This window comes from Parasteatoda tepidariorum, chromosome 7 (genome assembly GCF_982258835.1).
Source record: "Parasteatoda tepidariorum strain Cologne lab strain chromosome 7, Ptep-v5.0, whole genome shotgun sequence".
NCBI lineage: Eukaryota > Metazoa > Arthropoda > Arachnida > Araneae > Theridiidae > Parasteatoda > Parasteatoda tepidariorum.
The window spans coordinates 981,315-1,009,132 of NC_141761.1; the positions used below are offsets into that span (position 1 = coordinate 981,315).

Consider the following 27,818-nt stretch of genomic DNA (forward strand, 5'->3'; position numbering starts at 1 on the left):
TTTTTTTAAATAAATAAAATTTTAATGGAACACAGATATTTTTTATTTGGGGTATAAACCTAGGAATTTAAATTTAGTTTTAATGAAATGGGCGGCCTGGTACCATTTGATCCATGGACCGGTAACGGTCCGTGGAACAGGGGTTGGGGAACACTGCGTTAACGGACCCAAATTTCTTCTAAACAGACCCCTGATAATGGATAAAAACATTTCAGTCTAAAAAAAGTGGATAGGATATAGTGGATAGGACATAATTTAAATTAGTGAAATTGAAAAATATCGAAGAAAAAATTTCCAGCTTTTCTTTAAAATTCCCTGATTTTTCCAGTATAAAAAAAATTCACTGTAAATTCTAGGTGGGTGGCTACCCTGTTTCACTTTCGCTCTTGAACACCATTTCTTTACTCTTTTTTCAATGCAAATTCATCAACCATCAAATATACAATTGCATTAAACATGTCTGCAATCTCACTCATAGCAAAACTCCCAAACAATATCAGCAAAGTTCCAATCACAGCAGTTTATTAGGTATTTTTTGTTTTGCCTCCGGCCGAATAAAATCGTGATAAAACAAAATTTATTGATGAATTCTGCTATGACCGGATTTACTTGGAATAATAAGTATTTGCAATATATTATATATATAAGTATTTGTATTTGTAAGTATATTATACTTATATACATATATATATTATATATATAAGTATTTGTATTTGTAAGTATATTATACTTACATATATATATATATTATATATATAAGTATTTGTATTTGTAAGTATATTATACTTACATATATATATATTATATATATAAGTATTTGTATTTGTAAGTATATTATACTTATATATATATATATTATATATATAAGTATTTGTATTTGTAAGTATATTATACTTACATATATATATATTATATATATAAGTATTTGTATTTGTAAGTATATTATACTTATATATATATATATTATATATATAAGTATTTGTATTTGTAAGTATATTATACTTACATATATATATATATTATATATAAGTATTTGTATTTGTAAGTATATTATACTTACATATATATATATTATATATATAAGTATTTGTATTTGTAAGTATATTATACTTACATATATATATATATTATATATATAAGTATTTGTATTTGTAAGTATATTATACTTACATATATATATATTATATATATAAGTAACTTACATATATATATATTATATATATAAGTATTTGCAATCGAGTTAACTCAGGGTAATTATGGAAGCGGTTAAGTCAATCTGTAAATATTATTTTACTTGAAGAAAATAAGCAATATTATAAAAATATTGGTACTTTCCGATTTCGCCAGAGTTGGGGATAAAAATGTAATGTTGACAAAATGTAAAAATTTATTAGAATTAATATTTTCTTTTGACATTGATTTATTTCCTTTAGTTTTTAATTGGAGGATATTTCTGTATCTTTGTAATTTAAATGTTTAGAATATATATCAGGGGTCTGTCTAGGTTTTTCTGAGAAGTACCCATTTTGTGAAAATTTAGACATAATTTGTGAAAAATTAACAATTATATTAAAAAATCAACACAAAAATATGGATTTATCGCTTCTTAAGGGATACAAAAATAAAATTTTAAGAAAAAGTATTTTGTGAAACTACCGTTTTTCCTAAAGTTTAATTTGTGAAACTGCCGTTTTTCCTAAAGTTGAATTTGTGAAGGTACCGTTAAACGGTTGTAAATTTGGCCTGGACAGACCCCTGTATATATATATATATTGCAAAGAGATAACCCAGGATGCACAGCCAAATTATTCAACAATAAATAAACACCTTTTAAGAACTTTTCAAGCACTGAAAAAATATTTTTAAGCACTATAAAAAAAGTATCATAATTAGGCAGGGTAGGAAAGTTTTTGACAGTTGACAATCTTGTTTTAACCATCAATGTGAAAAAGTAAAAAAAACACTTTGGCTTTGTTTTTGGCAATTGTCAAAAATCATGAAATTTTGAATCTTGTAAAACAAAGGGTGTTTTCATACGCTACTGACTGACAATACAATGAAATAGATTGGGGTTGAATGAATTGTGAAAACGTTGAATATAACAATGTGAACTGTGTCTTTTTGTATAATTCGTAGCAAAAATCAACATGGTAAAGGAAAATCTCATTTTGAAAAAAGGGAAAATTAAGCACTTTTTAAAAACACCCAATGAAAAAAGCATCTTTAAGGGCTTTTAAAAAACGAAAATAAGCACCTTTTATAAACGCTACGCACCCTGCAAGGGGTTGAATAGATTCTAAACTTGCACATTTAAAAAAACAAAACATTTAGATGTTTGCCAGGGGGTGGCTACAAGTTATACCCTCAAGTAGTATAACTTTCTGTGATTTTTTTTTCCTTTTAGTTTCGCGCAACCTGCGAGTTGCATTTGAAGACGATAGTGTTAATAAACTATATTAGAAATGAAGTAGTTGCAATTTACTTTAAAAAATTCAATTTTTCCGTAGACTGATTGTTGTTGTTGCAGTTCATTTAAGTAGCACTAGAGCTGCACAATGGGCTATTCCGCACACTGATATAGGTTCCTTTTACTAATAGGAAAACAAATACAATAACAATATCAAATCTGGCCATTTGGTTCTAGGCTATAGTATGATAAAAATTTAAATATCAATAATAGGTATAAGTGTATTAATGAAAATTAATTGATAAAAACGAAAAGCAACAACATTTAATAAAAGACTTGTTTCGACTTAAAGTGTCAGCTAACGCAGTACAAGGAGGGTTTCGCCCTTGTTAAAACTTGACGAATCGTTCGGTTTCCCCAGTTTAAAAAGTACTTAAACATTTAAAACCATGAAAGAAATCTATTTTCATAATTAATAATTTCAGTTTAGAGAAATCAAAGGTAAATTTACCTTCATTTCTTTCAAGAATTTCATTATTATTCAGAGTACTAGACATTTCTGTTGTCAAATAAATAAAACTATATGACGCATGCGCAATTTATTCTCATTGCCAATCACATGCTGCCAATGAGAAATATTTTAAATAATATCGGCAATCGGATTCTACTACAGATGGCGTAAGGCAGAACACTCTACCTATGGCAATGCTTTGCATATGCTTTCAAAATTAGTGATTGTTGTTGTTGTTAATTTACGTCGCACTAGAGCTGCACAATGGGCTATTGGCGACGGTCTGGGAAGCATCCCGGAGGATGATCCGAAGACATGCCATCACAATTTTGATCCTCTGCGGAAGGGATGGCACCCCCGCTTCGGTAGCCCGACGACCTGCGCGCGAAGTCGAGCACTTTACGGTAGCACAGTTTAACGAGGACCAATACCGCACACCCTCGGTCCCTACGCAGACTGATCCAAGTGGTCACCCACCCGCACACTGACCGTAGCCAGTGATGCTTGACTTCGGTGATCTGCTGGGAACCGTGTCTTAACGATCAGTCCACTGCGGGACTCAAAATTAGTGAGGAGAGTTAGAGAAGAAGGAAAATACGATAGTCCCTGTATTGATTTCTTTTGAAAATTAAGTTGGGAAACTTCATGGAAAAAAAAGAAAGCGTCATGGTTATTCTAAAAAATAGTTTTGACAGTTAAATTTGAAAAAATATTAAGAATGGATAAGTGCCCTATCATTGGCGATCGCAACGCTTGAATACACCATCTGGGGAGACACCGATTTCATGCATGTATCCCTTCTCCCTTCCCTCTCCTCCTCTTTTCAATTGAATAGATACAATATTTTCCCTTTTCTTAATATTTTTCCTTTTTATTTAATAAAAATATTTTTTAAAATTTCCGTGATGTTTTTCTTTAGAACTATGCTTAATGCAGTTTTCAGTTCCATATAGTTTTCCAACTTAAAAGATTTTAATCTATATGAAAATCAAGAGAGAAACTAACGCACTCCCTTCCTCTATGACTCTCCGCACGCTAATGTGGAAAGCATGTGACCCATTTCGATCACCAATAGTTAAGTGCGCAAAAAAGAGGAAAAAAAAGAGATATATATATATATATATATGTATATATATATGTAAAAAATAAATAAATACAAGAAAACACTAAGAAAGTTAAGAAAAACAATAAGTATCATTTATTGCGCTTAAGCTGCAAGTAAACAGCACTCATTAGATAAGTTCAAATTGAAGAATAAAACAAAGAAAAATTATAGACATATGAAAAAAAGGGGGTGGGAAATAATAAGTAAAAAAAACAACAAACAACATTTTATTAAAAAAAAAAAAAAAAAAAAAAAGCCCACACTCTGTTTTGCGGATATAATCGTGTGGGCTGAAGAAAAGATTATATCTTTTTTTTTTCCGGCTTTTTTTCCGGTTTTTTAATTAACATGTAACTTTTTTTTTTTTTTTTTTTTTAATAAAATGTTGTTTGTTGTTTTTTTACTTATTATTTCCCACCCCCTTTTTTTCATATGTCTATAATTTTTCTTTGTTTTATTCTTCAATTTGAACTTATATATATATGTATATATATATATATGTATATATATATATATATATCACCCTGAATAAAATTTTTTCTAATGATCGTATTTTCACTTACTAAAAGTCAATATTAATGGTTCCTGGAGGTGACTTCCAATATACTTATTATTTAGTGCTAATTATTAAGTTACGAAGTCAGATTTTTATAGTTTTTTAACATTTTCCCAATAAAAAAAATTTATTTCCTACATGCAGGATCCTCCAGAATATCGAAAAACACATTAAAAAAATAATATAATTTAAAATAAGATAATAAAAAAAAAATTTTTTTTTTGAAAATTTGTCCGTCCCTGGGATTTGAACCCAGGACCCCTCCCTCCAGCAGCGAACTCGCTTATCTGGTGGCCTACCTTCCAGTCCACGGTGATACGTGAAGCCTACCACATTTTCTTTTCAAAAGCTCTCTCCTCTCATCTTCGCAATATACATTTAGGAGACCACTGTGACCACCCTAATTGGCTTATAAAAATTCTCTTCGGCAGCCATGTTTGGACCATAGACCCCTACTTAGGGTACGAGATTGAAAATTATACCTTGATATTAAAAGGAGCTAGGGGGTCTCGAAATTTGAACCTTTCTCGAGCCATTTTATTTTTTTATTCTTTTTTTTTTTTAATTCCATTACGCCTTCTTTGCTGGATTTCACACACAGAAAACACCCCATGCATGCTAGAATATCCAAAATGTTACAAAAGAAGGCGAAAAAGAGCAAATAAACTGATTTTTCTGGATTTCTCCAGTTTTTTCCCGAAGAAAAAAATTTATTTCCTACATGTAGGACCCTCCAGAATATCGAAAACAACATTAAAAAATATTATAATTTAAAATAAACAAAAAAAAATTTTTTTTTTTGAAAATTTGTCCGTCCCTGGGATTTGAACCCTGGACCTCTCCCTCCAGCAGCGAACTTGCTTGTCTGGTGGCCTACCATCCAGTCAGCGGTGATACGTGAAGCCTACCACAGTTTCGCTTCAAAAGCTCTCTCCTCTCATCTTCGCAATATACCTTTAGGGGCCGACTGTGACCCCCCCTAGTTGGCCTATAAAAATTTTCTTCTTCGTCCATGTTTGAACCATAGACCCCTACTTAGGGTCCGAAATTTAAAATTATACTTTGATATTAAAGGGAGCTAGGGGGTCTCGAAATTTGAACCTCTCTCGCGCCATTTTATTTTTTTATTCTTTTTTATTATTATTCCATTACGCTTTCTTTGCTGGATTTCACACACAGAAAACACCCCATGCATGCTGGAATATCCAAAATGTTACAAAATAAGTCGAAAAAGAGCAAATAAACTGGTTCCGATGTAAAGATAGTGGGTTCAAGTTTTGAACAAAAGAGTGTAGACTATAAATACTGTTAAAATAAAACTGGTTTCAAGTTCCGATTAAGGGAAAGTGGGTTGGAGTACCGACTTAAAGATAGTGGGTTCAAGTTTCAAACAAAAGAGAGCGGATCGTAAATATTGATTAAATGATAGTGGTTTCAAGTCCCGATTAAAGGAGTTTGTGTTCGAGCATCGATGTAAAGATAGTGGATATCAAAGTAACTTGTTATTGAAGTTGAGAAGTAAAATCATATTTTGAATGACTTTATGAATGAAAATTTCTCCAGGAGCATCCAGGTGTGAATTCAGGTACAAGACCTCTAGAACATTCAGGAATGAGCATCTAGGTACATAGCCTATAAAGGTTTTTTTGGGAAATATTGATCTGAAACTAGCATTGTGAAACAGTCTGTGTTCCATTCATAAAATTATTCTAAAAACTATAAAAAAATTTACGATCTATTAAATAATTCTTAATAATAGTTGTGGTGCGTACAACCTTCATCTATGAAAAGGTGCCTCAACATGCCTCACCATGAATGGGAATTGTATTTTTGTAGCAGAATTATACCTGTGATAGAATTCTATGAACGATTACCACTAGTTGCCAAGAGAGCAGTATTAAGATCACCATACTTTTTAAGTGCTGATCATGAGAACTGTATTAAGCTCACAGTCGTTTTTGCTCCTGTTTTTCTTTTAGCAGTCGATTGTATATGTTGTGTGTGATCTTGACTAATGTTCACATCACGACCGAAGGTCATCGATGTGAGGGGAAGTATTTATCGACAATGCCAACCTTCATCTCTGAAAAGGTACCCCGACATAGAATTGAGTTAGCACGTCTTATGTACTAGTGAATTGAAATTGTATTTTTGTAGTTTTAGATAGTTTTTGCAGTACTCCCTCACCAGAATTATATCTGTGATAGAATTCGATGAACGGATATCACTAGTTGATTATTTGCTGTTTTGTGAGAAGCTGAGAAAGCTGTATTAAGATCACAGTACTCGTGGTCGAGCCTGTGTTGACTTTTAGCAATCGAGTGAATACGTTGTATGTGTGATCGAGACTGAGTAGCAACAGTACGAGGAGGTGGATAATGTCGCAGTGACAAGAAGCAAGTCAACTGTTCAACGTGGACCATCCATTGAAGTGGGCGTGTTCAAATAGAAGTGGTAGTTTCTAGCAAGGTGGGCGTGTTCATATCATGTCCGGGTCACCCATGTGGTGAGAGCTGTATAGACAATGTCAATCTTCATCTGAGAAAAGGTACCCCGACATAGAATCGAGTTAACATGTCTTATATACTAGTGAATTGGAATTGTATTTTTGTAGTGGTAGATACACTACAGTAGTATATTTTGTTATTCTTTTGAGATAAAATTTAATTTTTATTATCTTAAAGTATCGTTTATTGTTTTCCATTCTAAAAGTAGTATAGGATTATGGGAGGTATTATAAAGGTTTCATTGTATTATGGCTTTTAAATACGCAAAAGTAAATGCTTGGTTTATTTGAAAGGCCCTTAGGGTAGCCTGTATGAAAAGAGGTGGTGGAGATGCTTCGCATTAAAAGGAAACAGCCAATTGCTGGTGAGAGTCATTTCACCTAATGAGAAGAAACATCCTGGTTTGAATCCCAACGTTGACTTGTGGATATGAGTCACAACGACCACAGCAATGACGTAAAATATCCTCAGTGGTAAACGGAATGTAAATTCCCCTTGCCATCGGGTTCATCGTGGGAGGGTTTCGTAGTTTTCATCTCCATGTAACTCAGCAAAAGAGGGTTAGTTAAAGTAAAAAGTCTCAAATGAAGGGTAGTTTGTCATAAAGTTTGGACTAGAAGTTCCCTCGTCGTTCGGAATGGGTTCTAGACAACAGTAGTAAACCCAAGAATTAAGTCGGCTGTTCAATGCCGGTTATTAAAAACCTGAAATGAAATCTTGAATTGAATTTGATTATCATAGATTTCATTCGACATTTCGTATAACTTTTTTGATTGTACGGCTATTTAAATGCACTTAACAGTCATGATCACAATTATACCAGACTTGTTTTGCAAGGAATAAATTTTGAATTCGCTCATAAACTTATTGGTTAAAAAAAAACTCCCCTGAGATTTATTAGTTGTCAACATTAGATACAACGCTTAAATTTTACTTAAAGGGAGACATTTTTTTAAAAACCTTTATGGAAATGAATCTTTTACCCTATTTTGCGAACATTTTTTATAATAGTATCCATAGTTTTCAATTTCAATGGCTTAAATTTTTTTATATTTTTAAGAAATGGCCGCTTACACAGGTCTAATTCCCCCACAAGAGTTTTGTTTTACGTAATATCAGCAATGAAATGAGAAATTGAGGCGTGTCTTGTTAGAGTTTTCATTGGATGATAGATTTATTTCAATTGGGGGAATCATGAGGTTTGCCCTTGATTTATACATCAGTTCTGATATGTCTTCTCACAAGATCAATGCAAGTAAGAATTAAATTCATTGTTTTCATTCTCTCGAAAAAAGTTCTTATTTATTTCTTTTTTTTTTAATTTATAAGGATTATTAACGGGACTCGGGCCAAATAATTAGACGCATTATAAGATGCTATGCAAAATCTTAATTATCAGGTAATACTATACATCTGTGTTTTTTTCATGTGACTGAAACCGGTTTGCACTTGTTTACGTTAGTGTTACAATGGGATGAATGAGGCTATATATTATATAAATATAGAATATTTATTATATCGAGCATTATATTCGTATAGTATAATCCACAAATGATTCGACGCGCTGTAGTTTTTTAATTATGACATGTTTTACACGAGTTCATAGGCGATACTTTTATATTTGTAATGGGTGTTAATTCAGAAGATTTTTCATATACTTCTCTATTTGTATTTATTTGTAACGTATTGCATGACAATGTTAACCCATTGATGCAGGAACGCAAACCGGTTTCTTCCGAGTGAAAACAATACAGCTGTATACAGGACCGGATTAACCTATAGGCACACTAGGCACGTGCCTAGGGCCTACGAAAAACTTGGGAAGAAAAAAATTAAAAAAAAAAATTAAAAAAAAAAATCAAAAATAGTAGAATCAGAAAAACAGTTTTGTTTTTCTGATTCCACTGCGTTTGATTTTTTTTTTCTTTTCACGATAAATTTCGCACTCAATAAATTCTTTTTATTCATAAATTTTATCATTAGGTTTTTTTTTTTTTTTTTTTTTATAAATTCCGTTGAGCTTGCCTTGTTCCGGGTCTTAATATTTATGCTAGTGCCTTTTTTAACTATCGTTTCGGTTCGATAATTTTCAAGTGTTTTGATTTGGATTAATAAGTTTTCCTTTTATTTTATTGTTTCCCCCCCCCCCCCCCCGTTTAATTAGGTATGAAATATATTGCGTTATTTAATCATTGGTTTTGTTCATATAAGTTAATTTAGGAATTGTAATTATTTTTAAGAAATAAATATGAGAATTTTGTATTTTTTAAACTTGTTTTTCTAAACTTGTCTAAACTTGTAAATTTTTTATTCTTTTAAATGTTGGATTTCTACCATTTTTTTTCTTCTCTTTAAAGTTAGGAGTACCTTTCTTTTTTCTCTTATTTTTGGCATTACACTTGTCGGTATTGCAGATAAAGTTCGATAAACAAATTCGTAAATTAAAATCCATATTAATAAAAGTGTAAAAAAAAAAAATATGCAAGAAAATTTCAGCATATATTTTGAAAAGAGGGGAGGAGTGGGGGAAGGAGAGGAGGGCCCAAAAACGGCTATGCCTAGGGCCTACGAAAGGTATAATCCGGCTCTGGCTGTATAGTATCACCTGATCATTATAATTTGACATAGAATTTTATAGTGCGTCAAATAACGGATGCCGATAACCGAAAAATTCATCCTCCCGCCCAAAAATGTCCTGAAAACACCATCATAAATTATCTTTAAATAAAAATATTGCCCTTAGAAATTTCCGAAGATAAAAAATGTTTTTAGTCAGTTTTTTTTTCTTCTTTTTTTCAGTTGCCGGAAAAATGTCTTGGTAGTTGTTTACTACAATTACTTTATAACAAATGTATATAAACTACGGCTACTTCTTTTCAAAAAAATGTTGTGACTACAAAACTACTTTCAAAATATAGTTACTACTTTCAAGACACCCATGTTCAAAATGGTCTAGGTCAGGGGTGGCGAACCTTTACACACCAACGTGCCAATTTTTCTAAAAAATTGTTTAATGAGGTCATAGACGTGCCGTCAAATAATTCTGGCTTCGTGATTATTGAGAAAATAATAATACTAAATACTCTTTATTTACATTGAAAAAAAAATATATTTTGCAATATCTTAAAACAACTTAAAGTAACATCAGTGTGACTTCTGTTGTTGCAGATTAGATGACAAATAACTTATATTAGGTTGTAAGATTTTAGTTCAAGCAGGACTGTTATTTTTTTTTGCTAGTTATTTATTGTTAGCTTGTTTTTTATGGTTATTAACTGTTTTTTTTAGCATTAATTGTTTATTTTTTTATTAATGATTGATTATTATTTTGTTTGTTTTTGTGAATTTTATTTAATTGTTACATATGCTTCATAGTGTAATAATATTTGTGTAATAACAATTCATAGTGTAATAACTAAGGCCCGGATTTTGATGACATTTGCATTTTTTGCATTTTTGCAAATTTTTTGTCCTTTAGAGCATTTTTTGAGATTTATAGGGCATTTTCCTTAAATTTTGGGGCGTATTTTGCATTTTAAAGCATTTCTTAAAATTTTTGTTAATTTTTTTCTAATTTTTATTATTTTTTATAATTTTTTATTATTACACTGACTTCCAAACAATGAAAAAAATGTCTAGGATATTAAAAGGTGAAGCAACATTTTTTCAAATTGAAGAAGAATTGTCAGTAAATGTGACCGTCCTTTTCAAGTACGCACCAATAACATCAGTAGACATTGAAAGAAGCTTCTCCTGGTATAAAAATTTGCTTTCAGACAAGAGATGCTCATTTACATTTCTAATTATTAAAAAAAAATTTTATAATCCACTGTAATTCTGATATTTAGTAATATTATGAAATGGAAGTTGTTATATTCATTTAAGTTTCTATACAAAATGAAAATGTTTTGGAGTCAATATATTTTCCTTTTTTTTTGTTATTTTAGGATATAAAACATATTTTTCAAACTTTAATGAACGTAGAGCAAGTATTGCATTGCTTTATATTTTTTGAAACGACTCATAATAATTTTAAAGAGTAAAACATTGTTTTAGTTCAATATTTTTACTTCTATTTAAGTCATGTCATAAGGCATTTTTAGCGCAATTTTCGCACTTTTAAGGGCATTTTTTGCACTTTTAAGGGCATTTTTTGCACTTTTTAAGGGCATTAATTGAGTTTTTTTAGGTCATCAAAATCCGGGCTCTAGTAATAACAATTGTGATCGGTGGCGTGCCCAAAATATTGTGTCTCTTGCCATAAATGGCACGCGTGCCATTGGTTCGCCATCCCTGGTCTAGGTGATACTATACAGCTGCATTGTTTTTAAGGGACTGTTTGCACTTGCTTACGTTAGTGTATCAATTGGGTTAAATAAGACGATATATAATATAAATGAGATGATATATTATATAAATATAGAATATTTATTATATCAATCATTATATTATACTAATTAGATCAAATTATTAGACGCACTGTAGTTTTTTTAATAATTGCGTGATTTGCACGAGTTTATTAGGCAATACTTTTGTATTTAAACGAACATGTAAAGGGGTTTTTATTCCGGAGATTTTTTACTTCCGCTTTGCATTTATTTTAAACGTATTGCATTACAATGTTAACTAATTGATACAGGAGCTTGAAGAACTGCAAACCGGTTTCATCCGAGTGAAAACAATACAGCCGTATAGTATCACCTGATAATTATAATTTGATATAGAATTTTAGGGTATGTCTAATAATATGGTAATAATATGATAAAGGCTGTTTTCTTTCTTTTTTTTTCGTTTTTTACTATTTACAAAATCACATATTTTAAAAAGTAGCGCACGGCAGTATTTCGCTTTGACCTTATATTTCATAACACATATCATAATTTAATAAAGATAAATTTTTGAAAATTTGTTTTTATGAGACTGTTCTTCTACATTCCGACAACCTTTTAATAATCGAATTCTATAGGGGAGAGTGGGGTCAATTGTAACAGGGTACGATTGTAACAATTTCGAGTGTCGGATTCTAGATTTGGTTCCTAGGTGGCGCACAGGGTGTATTTAATAAATCTACATGTACACCCCTGCTGGCAGCCATTTTTATGTACTTTTGAAAGAGTTACATCACAAAAGATATTTTCACGCTACGTAAGTACTTTTTTTGGTATTAGAATATTACATTGTAACAAAGTAATTTTGTTTAAACAAATAAAAATTATTAACCGACTATGTAAGTGGACACCTTTAATAACATTTAAAACAAAAAAGATTAGTTTTGCTAATTAGCTAGCATTGTTTTTAACAAATGAAGCTGAAATGGCGTCTTGGGGACAATTGTAACAATAAGTAAAGGGACGATTGTAACAGCTGAAAATAAATAATCTTATGTTTACAAACCATTACTCAACTCTTTAAAAACCACCAATAGTTTCCTATATCATTTATATTATGTTGCATGTGCATTATTTCATTTGTCACCTTTCACAGCATAAATTAAAATTTTTAACCCCTTAAAGTTAAAAGTTTAACCCTTTAGGTCTCTGCTCATTATTATTTTTACTCCTAAAATATCACTATTATTTTGATCAATAAAAAAAAATATATCACAACTATGATAATGTGTATAATTAACTATGTTTTAGTTGAATGTATGAACTGTTACAATTGACCCCGTAAGTGGGGACAATAGTAACAAGTGCACGACTGTCAAAAATTGTTAATAGCTAATATAATAACATTTAAAATAATGTATTTATTTTTTTTCTAGTACAGAATAGTCTACTTTACTCGTCTGTCAACTAATACTAATAATATATTGGATTTTTTGTTTATTGAAAATAGTTAAGTAAAAAATGTTACAATTGACCCCACTCTCCCCTACTGAAAATTTTTTTTTTACAGAGCTTTTTGTATATTTGAATTTAAAAATATTAATAGATTTGATATAGGTATTAAAAAATACGCAATTTTGATTTTAAAAAAATTACTCGACGATAGAGTTAAAAAGCAGCGCACTGCATTGAAAAGAAAAGAAAGAAAAAAAAAAACGAAAAGAACGAAAAAAACTACGAAAGAAAATTAACGACGGCACTATTTTCAGCACTCCACTTCTGAACACTTTTTTTTTTAAATTGTAAATCGTAAACCGATATTTGTTAAGGAAAAAAATAAGATAATAATTGGAATGATGATATAATTCATGAATAAAATAAAATGTAAATAAATATCCGATAAAGAGAAACAAAATGAAGTTTTGTCTTTTGTTACAATCATCACCAGAATTGCGTTGTGTGTTTTTGATATTATTAAAACTGAAGGTTTCTCGCAACCAGCAAATTCTTTCTTTAATAATAGTGCAAAATTTATTCTAATAAAAAAAAAAGACACCAAAAACAAATATTTTTTTTTGTACTTTCTCGTAATACTTTGCAAAAGCGTTTGAATCGAAGAGAAAATTTCTAATTTTAAACTATATTTCATTACTGTTGGTTGACACAGGAATATGGAAATATTTTTAGCCCACTCTACGTAAGGGTTATTCAGTAAATCTGTGTTGATCACGAAGTCATGCACAAAGACTTACACACTTCATTGAACTAAAGCAGAGGTCGCCAAAGTGGTCTATATAGACCCCCAGGGGTCTATTTAACAAAAGCGGGGGTCGATCTGAGCCAGGGGGTCGATTGGGGGTCGAAGAAAAAACAGTTCTTAATACACAAATCACACATACCTAATTAAGTATGTAAAATTTGTGATTTATAATTGACTTAATATCAGTTTCTTCATAAAACATAAATTAATAAACGTATATTTATTTGGGTGAAACAAGTATTTACGTACCAGCGCGCAGTGGCACGTACTCTGCACTTCTGTTTTATAAGTCATATGCATATGTGCGCTTGTCTAAATGTCACGTGTGACGAGCATTGACGTTACAAAAGCAAATATCATACGCAGTTTCAGCTATCCTTGCAAACTGTGAACAGTGTTGAATATTTGCAGTGTCATTATTAAAACTTTTATAGTTTTGGATAATTAGTTATTGTTTCGATAAAACCATTCGTTTAGTCACCAGTTTTAATTATCAATGCAGGTAAAAAAAGAAGGTAAGCATTAATAAGATGGCAGCAATGTACAGTCCGCAAAAAAAAAAGATATCATCCTGAATAACTTTCGTTCTAATGATCCGATTTTCACGAACTAAGTGTCAATCTTAATGGTTTCTGGGGGTGACCTCAAATATGCTAATTAATTAGTGCTAAATATTAATTAAGTTACGAAATCAAACACAAAAACGTACTTTCTCTTAATAAACATATATTTTTTTTTACATATTTGGAATCTAGACACTTGAATTAGGGGGGGTAGACAAAGTTTTAAAACAATTGGGTCGTAAATTGGGTTGCAATAAAGGTTTATATATTTGGCGATAGTCCAGAAAACCGCCAAAAAAAGTCGCCTGCGCAAATAAATATTTTAAGATAACCCTTGACTGATTCAAAAGAGAAACGCTTAATTTTACTAGGTTGCTAGGCAACCAATTTCTGACTGTAAAAAAATTGAAATAATGTTTTGTGATTGCTCTGAGAGGTTTAATTAATAGTTAATAGAAAACACCTCGAAGTTTCTAGGCAATAGACAATTTTTAAGTTCATTTATGTCCAAAAAGCAAAAATAAATAAATAAATAAATAAAATAAAAAATTATTTTAATCTCTTTTGAAAAGAAAATTTGAATCGATTTATAAGTTTTCAGAATTTAAATACATGAACTTTTTATCTGATATTATTTAGATTATGCTATTTTTGCTACGTTTATTCGAGGATTTCATACTAAAATCAAATTAACATAACTTATAATAGCTATATACAAAATTTTAGGGATAATGATTTTTACAGCTTTAATCGAGTCTTCTAGGCATGAAAGTTTGAAGAAAAAAAAAGTGCATGAAAAATAAAATGTAGATTGTATAGTAATTCTAATGCACATTCACAAGGTTTTCTGTAATTTACGATTTCTTTTTTCTATAACTCAATGAATTGCTGAATGTTTAGTGGCATTTTAAAAACATTGAAATATGTTATGTTTAAGAATAAGATATTGAAATAATATGTTGCATATTGTATGATTCATTGTTTAAAAAATTGCTTCATTTTGCTAGATATTTACGTTACATGGTTTTCTTTGGATAAAGATGATTAGCAAATAGCATCCACATGTTTCGATACATTCTGAAACTTACGTTCGCAAATTCACCATAAAATGTCGCACAGCATATTCTTCAATTACGATAAGCTACATTTACCACCAAATACTGCTACTATGATTATTTTTGTTATATATATATATATATATATATATATATATATATATATATATATATATATATATATATATATATATATATATATATATATATATATATATATATATATATTTATATATATATATATATATATATATATATATATATATATATATATATATATATATATATATATATATATATATATATATATATATATATATATATATATATATATATATATATATCTGATATGATACTCTCTTTTTAAACAGAGCTCGTAAGGCCCTTAAGATACTGAAATGGGGGCACGAAAACTTAAAAGATTTTTTTTTCCTAATGCTCGCCTGTGTTAACATCAGTCAATTCAGGCATCTACAGGGCGACAGATATCTGTGTGGCCTAAGGATTCCTAACGAGCATCAAACATTCTCAAAATTAAGTGTTCATTCACTGGAAAATTTAGTGTTTATTCAATTTAAGAACTGTTCCTTCACTTGGTTATCTTACTACTTATTATTTAAACCACCAAAAGCTTAAAACAATATTATGTAAGTCATCTAATTTTTTTTTACGTAGTTTGCATTTAATAACAAATATGTCGACATGCATTTAATAACAAATACGTCATTTAGCTAAAATTACAAATTTTGAAATTTTTATGACTTTTTTTTAAAGACAAGCTAAGCTTAAGTATTCCTTCACTGGTTAGTTTACCCTATAAGATTTTGAGAAATTTGCGATGTTGTGAGAGATGCTTAAAAATGTTGACTGCGTATTTTTATTAATATTTATAAAATATATATTCAAGAAATTGATGAATATTTTATTCCAAATTTATTCATTCGTATGTATATTATTGAAATTTTATCAGTTATTGAGAAAAAAAAATACAAAATAATCACATTAAAGAAGCACAATCTGTTGTATAATCATATTCTATCAGAAGCATGCTTTTATAAAACTCCACATTCTCTGAATAAAATGTATTTTATTCAATAAAATGTTTTATTCAAATTTCTTTACTAAATTGCAAATAGAATTTTAGACGACTAAAGAAGAAACATCGTATTTTATAGCTTAAAAAAATAAAAATGAAAAGATAAGCAAACGATTATTAGCGAAAAAAACATGAATGAAATTTTATGCTAAGCGCGCGAAGTCAAGTTCCTCGCAAGTTTATCACATTTTAATATTAATCGCTCCATTTAATCATTTCTTCATTGTCGCCAAATTATTTTTTTAAAAATAATTCATTTTAATTTTTCTGAGCTTCTAATAAATAAAAACAGTTGAAACTTTAGATTTTTCAATTGAAAAATATGTAGATTAATATGGTATTAAAAAATTCATACCTTATAATTCAAAAATTTTTCATCCTTAATTTAATTAAATAATAAAAAATAATTAACAATTATTAAAAATTATTTTATTCGTGAAATTATCTTTGGGTAAATGAGTTTTATGACTGGGTGAAATTTTCTTCGAATTGCTTTATTAGTTTTTAAAATATGACTAAAAACGTAAAAAGTGAAATTAACATTAAGGGGTACGAACTTTGGATCGTTCTCCTGACCAAACTATGGGGACCATATATCCCAGATTGCGGCTACCCCCTATATTTTGAAGGTTAAGAATCCAAATATGTAAGAAAAAATATATGTTTATTCAGAGAAAGTACGTTTTTGTGTCTGATTTCGTAACTTAATTAATAGTTAGCACTAATTAATTAACATATTTGAGGTCACCCCCAGGAACCATTAAGATTAACACTTAGTTCGTGAAAATCCGATCATTAGAACGAAAGTTATTCAGGGTGATATCTTTTTTTTTTTGCCGACTGTACAGCCCGCCACAAAACTATGGCACTCTTTGTATTTTTTTACGAAAATTACAAAATTGACCAATTTTAACGAAAATAAAAATTGACCAATTTTGACGAAAATTAAAATTGACCAATTTTGAACCCAATGTAGCGAACCTTGCAAAAAAACACCCTGCGCACCCATCTCATTGATTAATAAGCAATAAATCTTTAGTTACTTATTCAAAATTACTTATTATTTAATAAATATTAAGGTATTTAAATTTCAACATTAATATATTTTTCATAAAACTATAGTTACACAATGTACTATTACTTTAATAAATGTTTAAAATCATAAAATAAATGTACAAACACGTATCTAATAGAGTTTTATTTTAATTAACAGAAAATTACTTTTATGGGGGTCGATGGAGATTTGAAAAATTATATAAGGGTCGATGATCAAAAAAGTTTGGCGACCCCTGAACTAAAGCAATATTCAATTTATTGATTTATTATTATTTATTGCTCTTCCTGGTGCCTTTACGCTATTAGATTAAGTAAAACACGTTTTTGAAAGTTCATCTTCTTAAAATAAAGATCATTTGGAGTAGCTTATTATTTGAGGTCAACTATAATAAAAAAAATTACCATCCATTCAATATCAGCAATTTCCTCTGACATTTATCCTTTTGTGTGAGTTCTATTCCACCTGCCCTCGGTATTTCAAAATGAAAAGGTTTGAGTTCTGGTGAACCATGAAGTTCCAAATGCTGAAAAAAAAATTTTTTTTTAAAGTATCCAAATGCAAATAAATTGTGGCATTGCATAATCCTATAATAATTTGTTTGAACAGTTTTTCAGCATTTCATGGATTTCTTTAAGGTTCACCACAACTAAATATACTCAAACCTTTAAATTTTGAAAGGGAACAAAATAGGCGGCGAAGGATTTTTCTCACAGCTCTCTTAAGTTGCAATGTGCGTTCAAGCGGAAAGAAATCGAATTTCAGAATTCTGAAGAAGAAAAAAAAAGCTGCAATAAAAATTTATCATCAAGGTTTATAAAAGTTTTGTTTTAAAATGTTATGCTTTTTTTTTGCTAAATTTTTTTTTTGTAAAAGTAAAAAATGCTGAAGGAAGTGAAATTTCCCATCTTTGATATTTGACGGCTACTATGACTGTGCAATGTTAAAATTTAGTCATCGCGATGCATCGTCACGCTGACATCGAAATACTTCGGCCCATTAATACTTTATATTTGGTACTAAATAATAAACATTGCATTTTTTTAAATAATTATTTCTCACTATTTAAAGACGTGGATGTCTGCAAAGCAAAATAGCTGTTTTAAAAACATTAAAAAGGCTTGTAAAAATCAACAACAGGATTCGCACAACAGTTTTATACTCAATCACATACGGATACGACATGCCAGCAAAACGATGTAAAATAATCGCGGGGAAATAACGATCATCGCCGCAGCTGTTCACACTTACGGAGGAAAAGGCTCTTCGCGCGACATGGGTGTATTATCGGGAACATTGCGATTCATCGATACCATCGGGAAATATCGTACACATCTCAGTAAATCACAATTTTCGATGCTTCGTAAAATTGCCAATCTAAACATCGGATCGGCGATGATTGCATAAAATCGATATTTTCCGATGCATCGATTTATCGCGCAGGCCACCTTCTGATAATTTCATAGGAGGACACAAATGAAGGGATTTGTTTATATTAATGTGGGTAACTGTAAAGATTAATTGGGGTCAAAAAGAGACATTGTGTGCTACGCGTTCTTTTAACTTTTTTCATCGCCTTTATTCGTTGTTATAAATATATAATTCATTAAAATGATAATTTATGAGCGCAGAAGTTTGAGGCCCATTCTGTTTAGTGGATGAAGTCCCCTCCAACTTCCCACCAAGAAATAAAAAAGCAAAAATCAAATTAATTTAGGTCAAAAGGGTTGTTGTTGTAGTTGTTGCTGTAGTTCATTCCCGTCGCACTGGAGCTGCACAATGGGCTATTGGCGACGGTCTGGGAAACATACCCGAGGAAGATCCGAAGACATGCCATCGCCATTTTGATCCCCTGCAGAGGGGATGGCACCCCCGCTTCGGTAGCCCGACGACCAGCACGCGAAGTCGAGCCCTTTACTGTAGAACAGTTAAACGAGGACCCATACCGCACACCCTCGGCCCCTACGCAGACTGATCCAGGTGGTCACCCACCCGCACACTGACCCGCAGCCAGTGATGCTTGACTTCGGTGATCTGCTGGGAACCGTGTCTTAACGATCAGTCCACTGCGGGACAGGTTAAAATGGATAACTATTTATAAATCAATTCCAAAAATATTTCAACGTAAAATTACTAAAGAATGGCACGATTTTTTGAAGTTTTAATTGCTTTCGATAAAAAGAAGACTGCTTACTGCTGCTTTAGAGGATGGATCCCTCCATGGTAACAAGAAACGTACTATTGCTCTTGTTAGTAAGAATATTTGAAAAAATAAATAAATGATAATTGCAAGGAAAAAAATAATTTCTCAAGTGGGAAGAGAGTTTTTCCTTTTAAATGATTTTGCAAGTGCTCCTCCTCCTCCTCCCAGATATTTCTTCGTCCAATAAAAGACTTAAGGGATATTATCAGTCAAGAAGGAATAAACAAAAAATTTATTTCGTAAAGAACTCTCTTCTTCATCGAGGGTATATCTGACTGCCTGACGCAGAAGTAAGTACTTTCTTCAAATATGCTAATTTTTTACTTTTTTCTCACTATATCAAACTTATTCTCACTTCATATTGCTCACACGAATGCAACCTTATTATTTTCATTCACGAATTCCCTCGTTTAAACAATTATTTGTGTTTGCTTGTCCTCACTTGATTGATTTAAAGATGAGAAATATTGTTCAACATCTGGAATGAATATTTGAAGAGAGAACAATCCAGTTCCTGATCCAAACAGGTCAGGGTTTTGAAAATGAACCAAATCTTGTCAGCAGTGGTTATAACAAATGAGGATTTTTATCCCTCTCTGACTTCAATTATAGATTTCTTTGGAAGGGAATACATTTATTTCATTCGCCTTCATTACTTTTAATATTAATTTAAAGGCATTCTTATTTTATGATAATAACACTACAATCATTTAAAGGAGCTTATTTTCTCAAAACTTTGTATTAACTTACTGTTTCAAAGTAAAACATAACATTATAATGGCGCTTATTTATATACAGCTGGTTGGAACCAATGACTTTCCTTTATTTATATATATATATATATGTTCAAAATGAAGAATAAAACAAAGAAAAATAATAGACATATGAAAAAAGAAAAAAAAAAGGGGGGGGGGAATTGATAAGTAAAAAAATAACAAACAGTTTAAAAAATTAAAAAAGAAAAAAAAGAAGAAAAAAAAGAAAAAGGATGAAATTTTATTTAAAAAACCGATATATATATATATATATATATATATATATATATATATATATATATATATATATATATATATATATATATATATATATATATATATATATATATATATATATATATATATATATATATATATATATATATATATATATATATATATATATATATATATATATATATATATAGGATTCTAAATAAAATCTTAATTATCAGGTAATACTATACAGCTTCATTGTTTCTGCGCTGCTAAAACTGGTTTGTACTTGTTTATTTTCGTGAATCAATTAGTTAACATTGTAATGCAATACGTTAAAAAAATAATATACTAATGCAAATAGGAAGTATATAAAAAATCTTCTGAATAAACACCCATTACAAATATAAAAGTATCGCCTATGAACTCGTGTAAAACATGTCATAATTAAAAAACTACAGCGCGTCGAATCATTTGTGATCTAATTATTATACTATGCTAATATAATGCTTGATATAATAAATATTCTATATTTGTATAATATATAGCCTCATTCATCCCATCGTCGGAATTATAGTATATATAGCTTAATTTAAATACACTAACTTAAACAAGTGCAAATGGTCCCGTAAAAACAACTAAGCTAATTAAGCGTAAAGCTAATTAAGATTTTACTTAGCATCTTAAAGTGCGTCTAATAATTTGGACTGTATATCGACATCTGGAATTTTTTGACGTTTCGCAAAAACAATTCATTCCACACATGGAAATTAAAACTCGACCGCAAACACCGACATCTTCTATTACACTCAATCGAAATTTCCCTCAATGATGTTGTCGATAGACTACCGACGAAAAAAATTCCGAAAAGTCTAAATAAGTTTTAATCAGCAGAAGAAGCCTTCGATTTGCCTTTCCACTTCAGAATGCTTACCAGCAATGAATTAGCTGCTCCCAATGTCGTCATCTTAACCTTTTATTTTACCAAAGCCAAAAAAAAAAAAAAAAAAAAGAAGGAAGAAGATGGCTTTGTGAAAAAAGTGCTCGTTATTAAACAGCCATTTACGAAAAAATTCTTAGATAAAATCATAGTAAATTATGAAAGAGAATTTCTTGTGTGAACTCCATCTTAATGGCATAATTATTTAGTGCAAGCGATATTTTATATCGCAAAATCAGACGAACTTTCTCTAGAATCTTTCAAAATAAGCACTGTAAAAATTTCGGTGTTTAGCTATTTTTAGTGTGACGGTAAATGAATACATTTTTAAGTACAGAACTGCTGCTGTCACTCTAAAAATTATATAAAATAATATAAAAATTATATTATTTGAAGGAATTAGTTCAAATATATTGAAATATATTGTTTTTTAGACTAAATGTTTTTGCGATGAAGCTATTCAACCGATTCTAACACGCATTAAAATATCAGTAAACAAACAAAAAATGTATAAATAAATAAATAAAACAGTGAAAGAAATTATTAAAAGTCCGACGCTTACCAACCCTGATAATCGCTGTTTCTTGACATGAAACATTCGAAATTATTCATCCAAAAATATATGCACTAAAAAGAGCACTTTTGTCCCCAAATATTTCCCATATGATACTATTAAGTGAACATAAATCATTTTTCAAATGAATCAGTTTTTTTTAAAATAACATTTAAAATTAAAAGTATATATTGTTATAGCAAACCCAATTTCATTGAACGAATCTCTTTAACCATAATAGAATATTACTGTAATTTGTACCAAAGAATAATAATTATTGATAAGATCAGACACCGATTTAAATAACTTAATCTTAAAATGCAACGTACAATTACATTATTCTAATGATAATAAAAACAATCCTATTAATCTCTTAATTTAAAAAAGGAACAAACAAAGTCAAAAACGTTAAAATAACAGTACAGGTTACAATAAAAATAAGAGTACAAACCTGTGGCGTAACTACCACTACGAAAATTAAACATCAATTCATATGCAAGACATGCTAACTTGATTCAATCAAGAGGTACCTTTTGATAGAGGAAGGTTGGCATGGTCGTTAACACCGCCCCCCATTGGTGTCCCGGACGTGATTTGAACACGCAGTAACGACCACTTCGCCAAATAACTTGACGGTAACGCCAACTTCGATGGATAGCCCACATTGAACAGTTGACTTGCTACTTGTGACTGCAAAGTGCAACACAGAAGCAACAACGAACACTACGACGTGATGTTAATAAGCCTCTCACATTCTGCACTCAAAAACCCGGTGACCTTAAACCAAGCTCTCCCGGTCTTTCACAAGTACAGCAACTAGTGGAATCCGTTCATCGAATTCTATCCCTGATAAAATTCTGGTGGGGGAATATTGTGGCGTAACTACCACTACGAAAATTAAACATCAATTCACTGATATGTAAGACGTGCTAACTTGATTCAATCAATAGGTACCTTTTGATAGATGAAGGTTGGCATGGTCGTTAACACCGCCCCCCCTCCAAACCTTTAAATTAGAGATACAAAAATATTTACCGGATAACAATACCTTTATGACTTATATGAATTTTGTGCTGATGACAACCAAACCAATATGAAACTTAAAGTGGGGAAACTGGATCCTACTATGTGATTTTCCGGCCGATAACAATGCAACGATAACAATGGCGAAATTATATTTTTACAAATTGTAATAAATGTGACTACAAGAAAAGTAAAAAACTACCTCAACACCAAAAATGGTGGCAACTATACGTTAAAAGGTGTGACGATGCAATCAGAAAAATAGTTACTTGTTTTACTTTGTGTGATACCTCGAGAGCTTTTTAATTATTTGCTCACAATTCATTTACGCAAAGATGATTCCATATAAAAATTAATCTTAGCACTAAAAAGACTGAAACTTAGTTTACATACCTATATTACCCAAAAGCAGTCAAAATGACTGGATAGTAAAAGAATAAATAATGTGTAAAGAAATTTGTTTAAAATTAATTTTGAATGTTTTTTATATTATTTACAGTTTTATAATAAATTATTAGAAAATATTAACAATCAAAAAATTATATGTTTCACAAAATTCTAAGAAATTGTGTCACCATTGTTTTGCTAATTGAAATTAAAAAGCAGTCAGAATCATTTCCTTAGGCAATCAAGTGTTAACAATAGTTCATTATTTTTTGTTATTTTGAATAAGCATAGTCGAAAGCATTTCAAATTGTAAAGTATATGGTTTTTTTTGTACATCATTTTAAAGTTGATAATATAAAATTTGAACAAAATTATTTGAGCAGTTTCTGAATTTATAAAAAGTCGTACATTTTGAAGTTGATTTCTCGAAAAATGTTCGATCGAGTCTTATACTGAGTGAAAATCAGATCATTAGATCAAAAGTTGTTCAGTGTGTTCACTAATAGTACAGCATAAAATCAGATGACAGAAGAGAGAAAATGAATAACTTTTTAAAACTATTGAAGAAAATATTGATTTTTATTGACATTTATTCGACCCATTGAAGAACTTAAGATACCTACCAAAAACTAAAATTTTCCCACTTAAAAATCTCGAATTTTCTCAGTTTCTACATTTATTTTTTAAAGTAAAAACCCTGAAGCACCTAACAAAAAACAAAATTTTTTTAAAAAAATTTCAGAATTCTTTAGTTTTTAAAATGACATCCCCATATTTTTTAGATTAAAAACAATGATATGCGAAGCAAAACAGCCATTTTTTTTCCCTTTGAAAATTCAGAGTTTTCTCAGACTATCTTCACCTGTGTTCAACTGAAAAAGAGATTGGACAGAATCAATCATCTTCTTTTAGGTCAACAAGTTGCTATTTGTTTACAATTTTGTCTCTCATTTTTGTTTCGTTCATTTTAACATAAACATTATAAGTTCGCTAAGTAATTGAGCAATGAAAAATACGGGTCCTTCTTATGTAAACATTGATAAAGTCATTTCCGCGAATTTCCTTTTTTCTCCCTTTCCATGCGCTACATTTTAGTAACGTTATTATTATTCTTTTAATTTTCGATATTTTCTCGAAAAAACGATTTCAAATGGTGATTCAGCTTTGATCCACTGTTTTTTCTTCCTCAGTTACCAAGGTTTATATATATATATATATATATATATATATATATATATATATATGTTCAAAATGAAGAATAAAACAAAGAAAAATTGTAGACATATAAAAAAAGGGGGGGGGGAATAATAAGTAAGAAAATAACAAACAACAGTTTATAAAAAAAAAATGATGAAATTTTATTTAAAAAACCGGAAAAAAAGGTATAAACTTTTCATCAGCCCACACGATTATATCCGCAAAACAGATTATTGTTTTTCTTGACTTTCTTCGTGTTTTCTTGTATTTATATATATATATATATATATATATAACGATATATGTATATGTAATGAAGATAAAACAGAGGAAAATTACAGACATATGAAAAAAAGGGGGAAAGAAAAATAATGATTAAAAATTAAGAACAACTGGGAAAAGAAAGGATAAATGTTTTTTTTTTTTTAAGAAATCCGGAGAATAAAAGATGTAATCTTTTCATCAGCCCACACGATTATATCCGCAAAAAGAGTGTTTTCTGTGGCAAAAATTATGTGCAAAACAGGCAATTCATGTTTCTCTTTTCGATTTTTTTTTCTTAAATAAATATTTATTTTCTGAAATTATTTATGGTCAACTTCATTAAATTATCCCGTATAATATTACCTTGTTCACATCCATTTTCGGGCCCTTCCTTGGTAATTAACAAATCAAACGCACTTCAGCATATGCAGTAAGAACTGCTCTTTAAAACAAAACTCCTCTAGTTACACTCAATTTGCGCTTTTGTTTTCATATTTTGCAGTCTGGCAATCTTGTTACGAAAATATTTTAAATCATTCTTGAAAAATTTCTCATTAATGTAAAGTACATTTGATTTCGCTACTCGCTTTATTGATTATGTTTTATGTTTTATTCTGTTTTTTCTTTTTCTTTCCTTTTATTTTATTTTCTGTCTTTACGTGTTATTTTTACTTATTTGGTTCTATTTTATTTGTTGTAATTTTTGTAAAAAAATACACTATTGTATTGATATATTTTGCTCTGGCTATATTGATACAATATCAGAAAGCACTCTTTTTTTGCGGATATAATCGTGTGGGCTGATGAAAAGATTATATCTTTTATTTTCCGGACTTTAAAATTTTTTTTTTATCCTTCCCCCCCTCCCAGTTGTTTTCTTTCCCCCTTTTTTTCATATGTCTCTAATTTTCCTTTGTTTTATCTTCATTTTGAACTTTCATTTTGTTTTATCTTCATTATATATATATATATATATATATATATATATATATACTAGGAAGCTAAGCCCCATGTTCGCTACCGCTCACCAACCCAGATGATTGCTTCGCAATAATTGTTTTTTCTTGGCAGAAAACAGTTTTTCTACTAAAGTTAAAATTATTCACTTAACATATATGTACTAAAAGGAATTCTGTTTGCTTACGCTTGTGCCTCTACTTCCCACGTCCAAATATTACTATCTGTTAGTATCATAAACAATTAGATCTCTTGGGGAACAGAAGTGATTTTTCGAAGTAATCATTTTTTAAAATAACATTTATATTCTTATAACATTGTATTGTTCAAACAAATTTGATGAGTTCACAACCTTAATTTAATATTTTTGCTAATAATGAATGAGGAAAAACTGGATTCTACCTCGCGATTTTTAAGTCAATAAAAATGCACGGGCAACAATGGAAAACTCTGACATCATTGTTAGACATACTCAAAATAAAATAAAAATCCTTTTCACACACATGCGTTCTCAATTTTAATTGGCTGTTTAGTGCGTTACCAACCCCAAGTATTGTGTGATTGGCTATGTGTTATCATTTCACGCTCTTCTTATATATATATATATATATATATATATATATATATATATATATATATATATATATATATATATATATATATATATATATATATATACACACACACACACACTGCCTACAGTAATGGAAGAGACTTTTTCAGTTCTTGACATTATTCTAAATTTCTCAAGTAATACATAAAGAATTATTTTGCAACTTTAGAGGTTTTAGTTCATGCAATTTTTTTATACTTAGCAATAAAACTTAAAGCTTTAGGAGGTTTGAGAAACCTACAATAAACTACAAAAGAAAACAAGTATTTTTGAACACCCTATGCCAGAAAATAAAGCAATAAGCTTGTAACTTGCATTGATTACTTCAATTGTTATTTTCAATAACTGCGAAAAGTTTCGTTAACCTAGAGTAAATATTTATAAAGATATGAACTTATTTTTTTAAAAAAATAATTTTTTTCGCCTTACGTGTTTTTCTTATAACTTCATCGCTATTCAATGAAATTAAAATAAAAATTCGGAGCATTATAAAATTAATTAAAAAATTGTTGATTTAAAATTTATAGCGAAATTGTCAAAAAATTCTCAATGTATGAGTGTTTAAGCTAGTTCTTTCATATATTATTCTTTTATATCTGCTCATGAAACTGAAAAAATTTTAAAAAGGTTTTACACAATTTTGCAGTGAAACGTATTTGACACCTAATAATTTTTTAAAATTATATTGGAATATTATTTGAAGGAATATTTAAAAAAATTAAATAGTTTCAAGCCATTTTCTATGCAGTTTTCGCAGTTTTTAAAAGAAACTCAAAATAATCATTGTTTTCTCACAATTTTTGATTTTGCTTCAAAATTTGTTTTGATTTTGTTTCAAATTTCATAACAAATGACAGTATCTTACAATGATTGCATTTTTGGTTTATGCACGTGGCTTTTGTAAATGAATTGAAAAAGAGCTACTATAAATGTTAAGGACGATTATCAGAGAAAGTTTTTTTTTTTTTTTTTAATTTTCTGTATTTATTCGAAAAACCCGCTAAAAAGTGAAGTTTTTTTGTATGGATGCACATTATTTTCTTTCAGTCAACACATTGTTAACAATTGTTAATATTTTTTTAAAAAAATCTTTACGGCTTTTTCACTTTTTCTCAAACAACTAGATTATTTCATAAAGTAAAAAAAAATACATAACGATTTATTGGATATAAACATGGTTGCAAGTTTCCGAAAACATGATTAATTATCGAAATTCTTCGGAATCCCTGTGAATCTCCCACGAGACATCATTTGAGAACAGTTGTTTT

At 29.6% G+C, this 27,818-nt stretch overlaps 2 protein-coding genes across 5 annotated transcripts in view; one reads left to right on the plus strand and one right to left on the minus strand.

The window, feature by feature from the left end:
* LOC107457054 (uncharacterized) overlaps window positions 1–3,076 on the minus strand; it is a 63,538-nt gene extending 60,462 nt beyond the window's left edge. For 2 of the 3 annotated variants that reach the window (XM_071182940.2, XM_016075096.4), the window contains exon 1: window positions 2,919–3,076. In XM_071182940.2, coding sequence (XP_071039041.2) covers window positions 2,919–2,964 — 46 coding nt within the window. In that variant the 5' untranslated portion in view covers window positions 2,965–3,076. Of the gene's footprint in view, window positions 1–2,482; window positions 2,506–2,918 lie in introns of those variants that run through there. The other variant, XM_087166997.1, reaches the window with a different exon arrangement.
* A 5,219-nt stretch (window positions 3,077–8,295) lies between these two features.
* LOC107450698 (monocarboxylate transporter 12) overlaps window positions 8,296–27,818 on the plus strand; it is a 77,547-nt gene continuing 58,024 nt past the window's right edge. Inside the window, exon 1 of one of the 2 annotated variants that reach the window (XM_087166998.1) lies at window positions 8,296–8,341. In XM_087166998.1, coding sequence (XP_087023124.1) covers window positions 8,317–8,341 — 25 coding nt within the window. In that variant the 5' untranslated portion in view covers window positions 8,296–8,316. Of the gene's footprint in view, window positions 8,342–19,810; window positions 19,936–27,818 lie in introns of those variants that run through there. The other variant, XM_087167000.1, reaches the window with a different exon arrangement.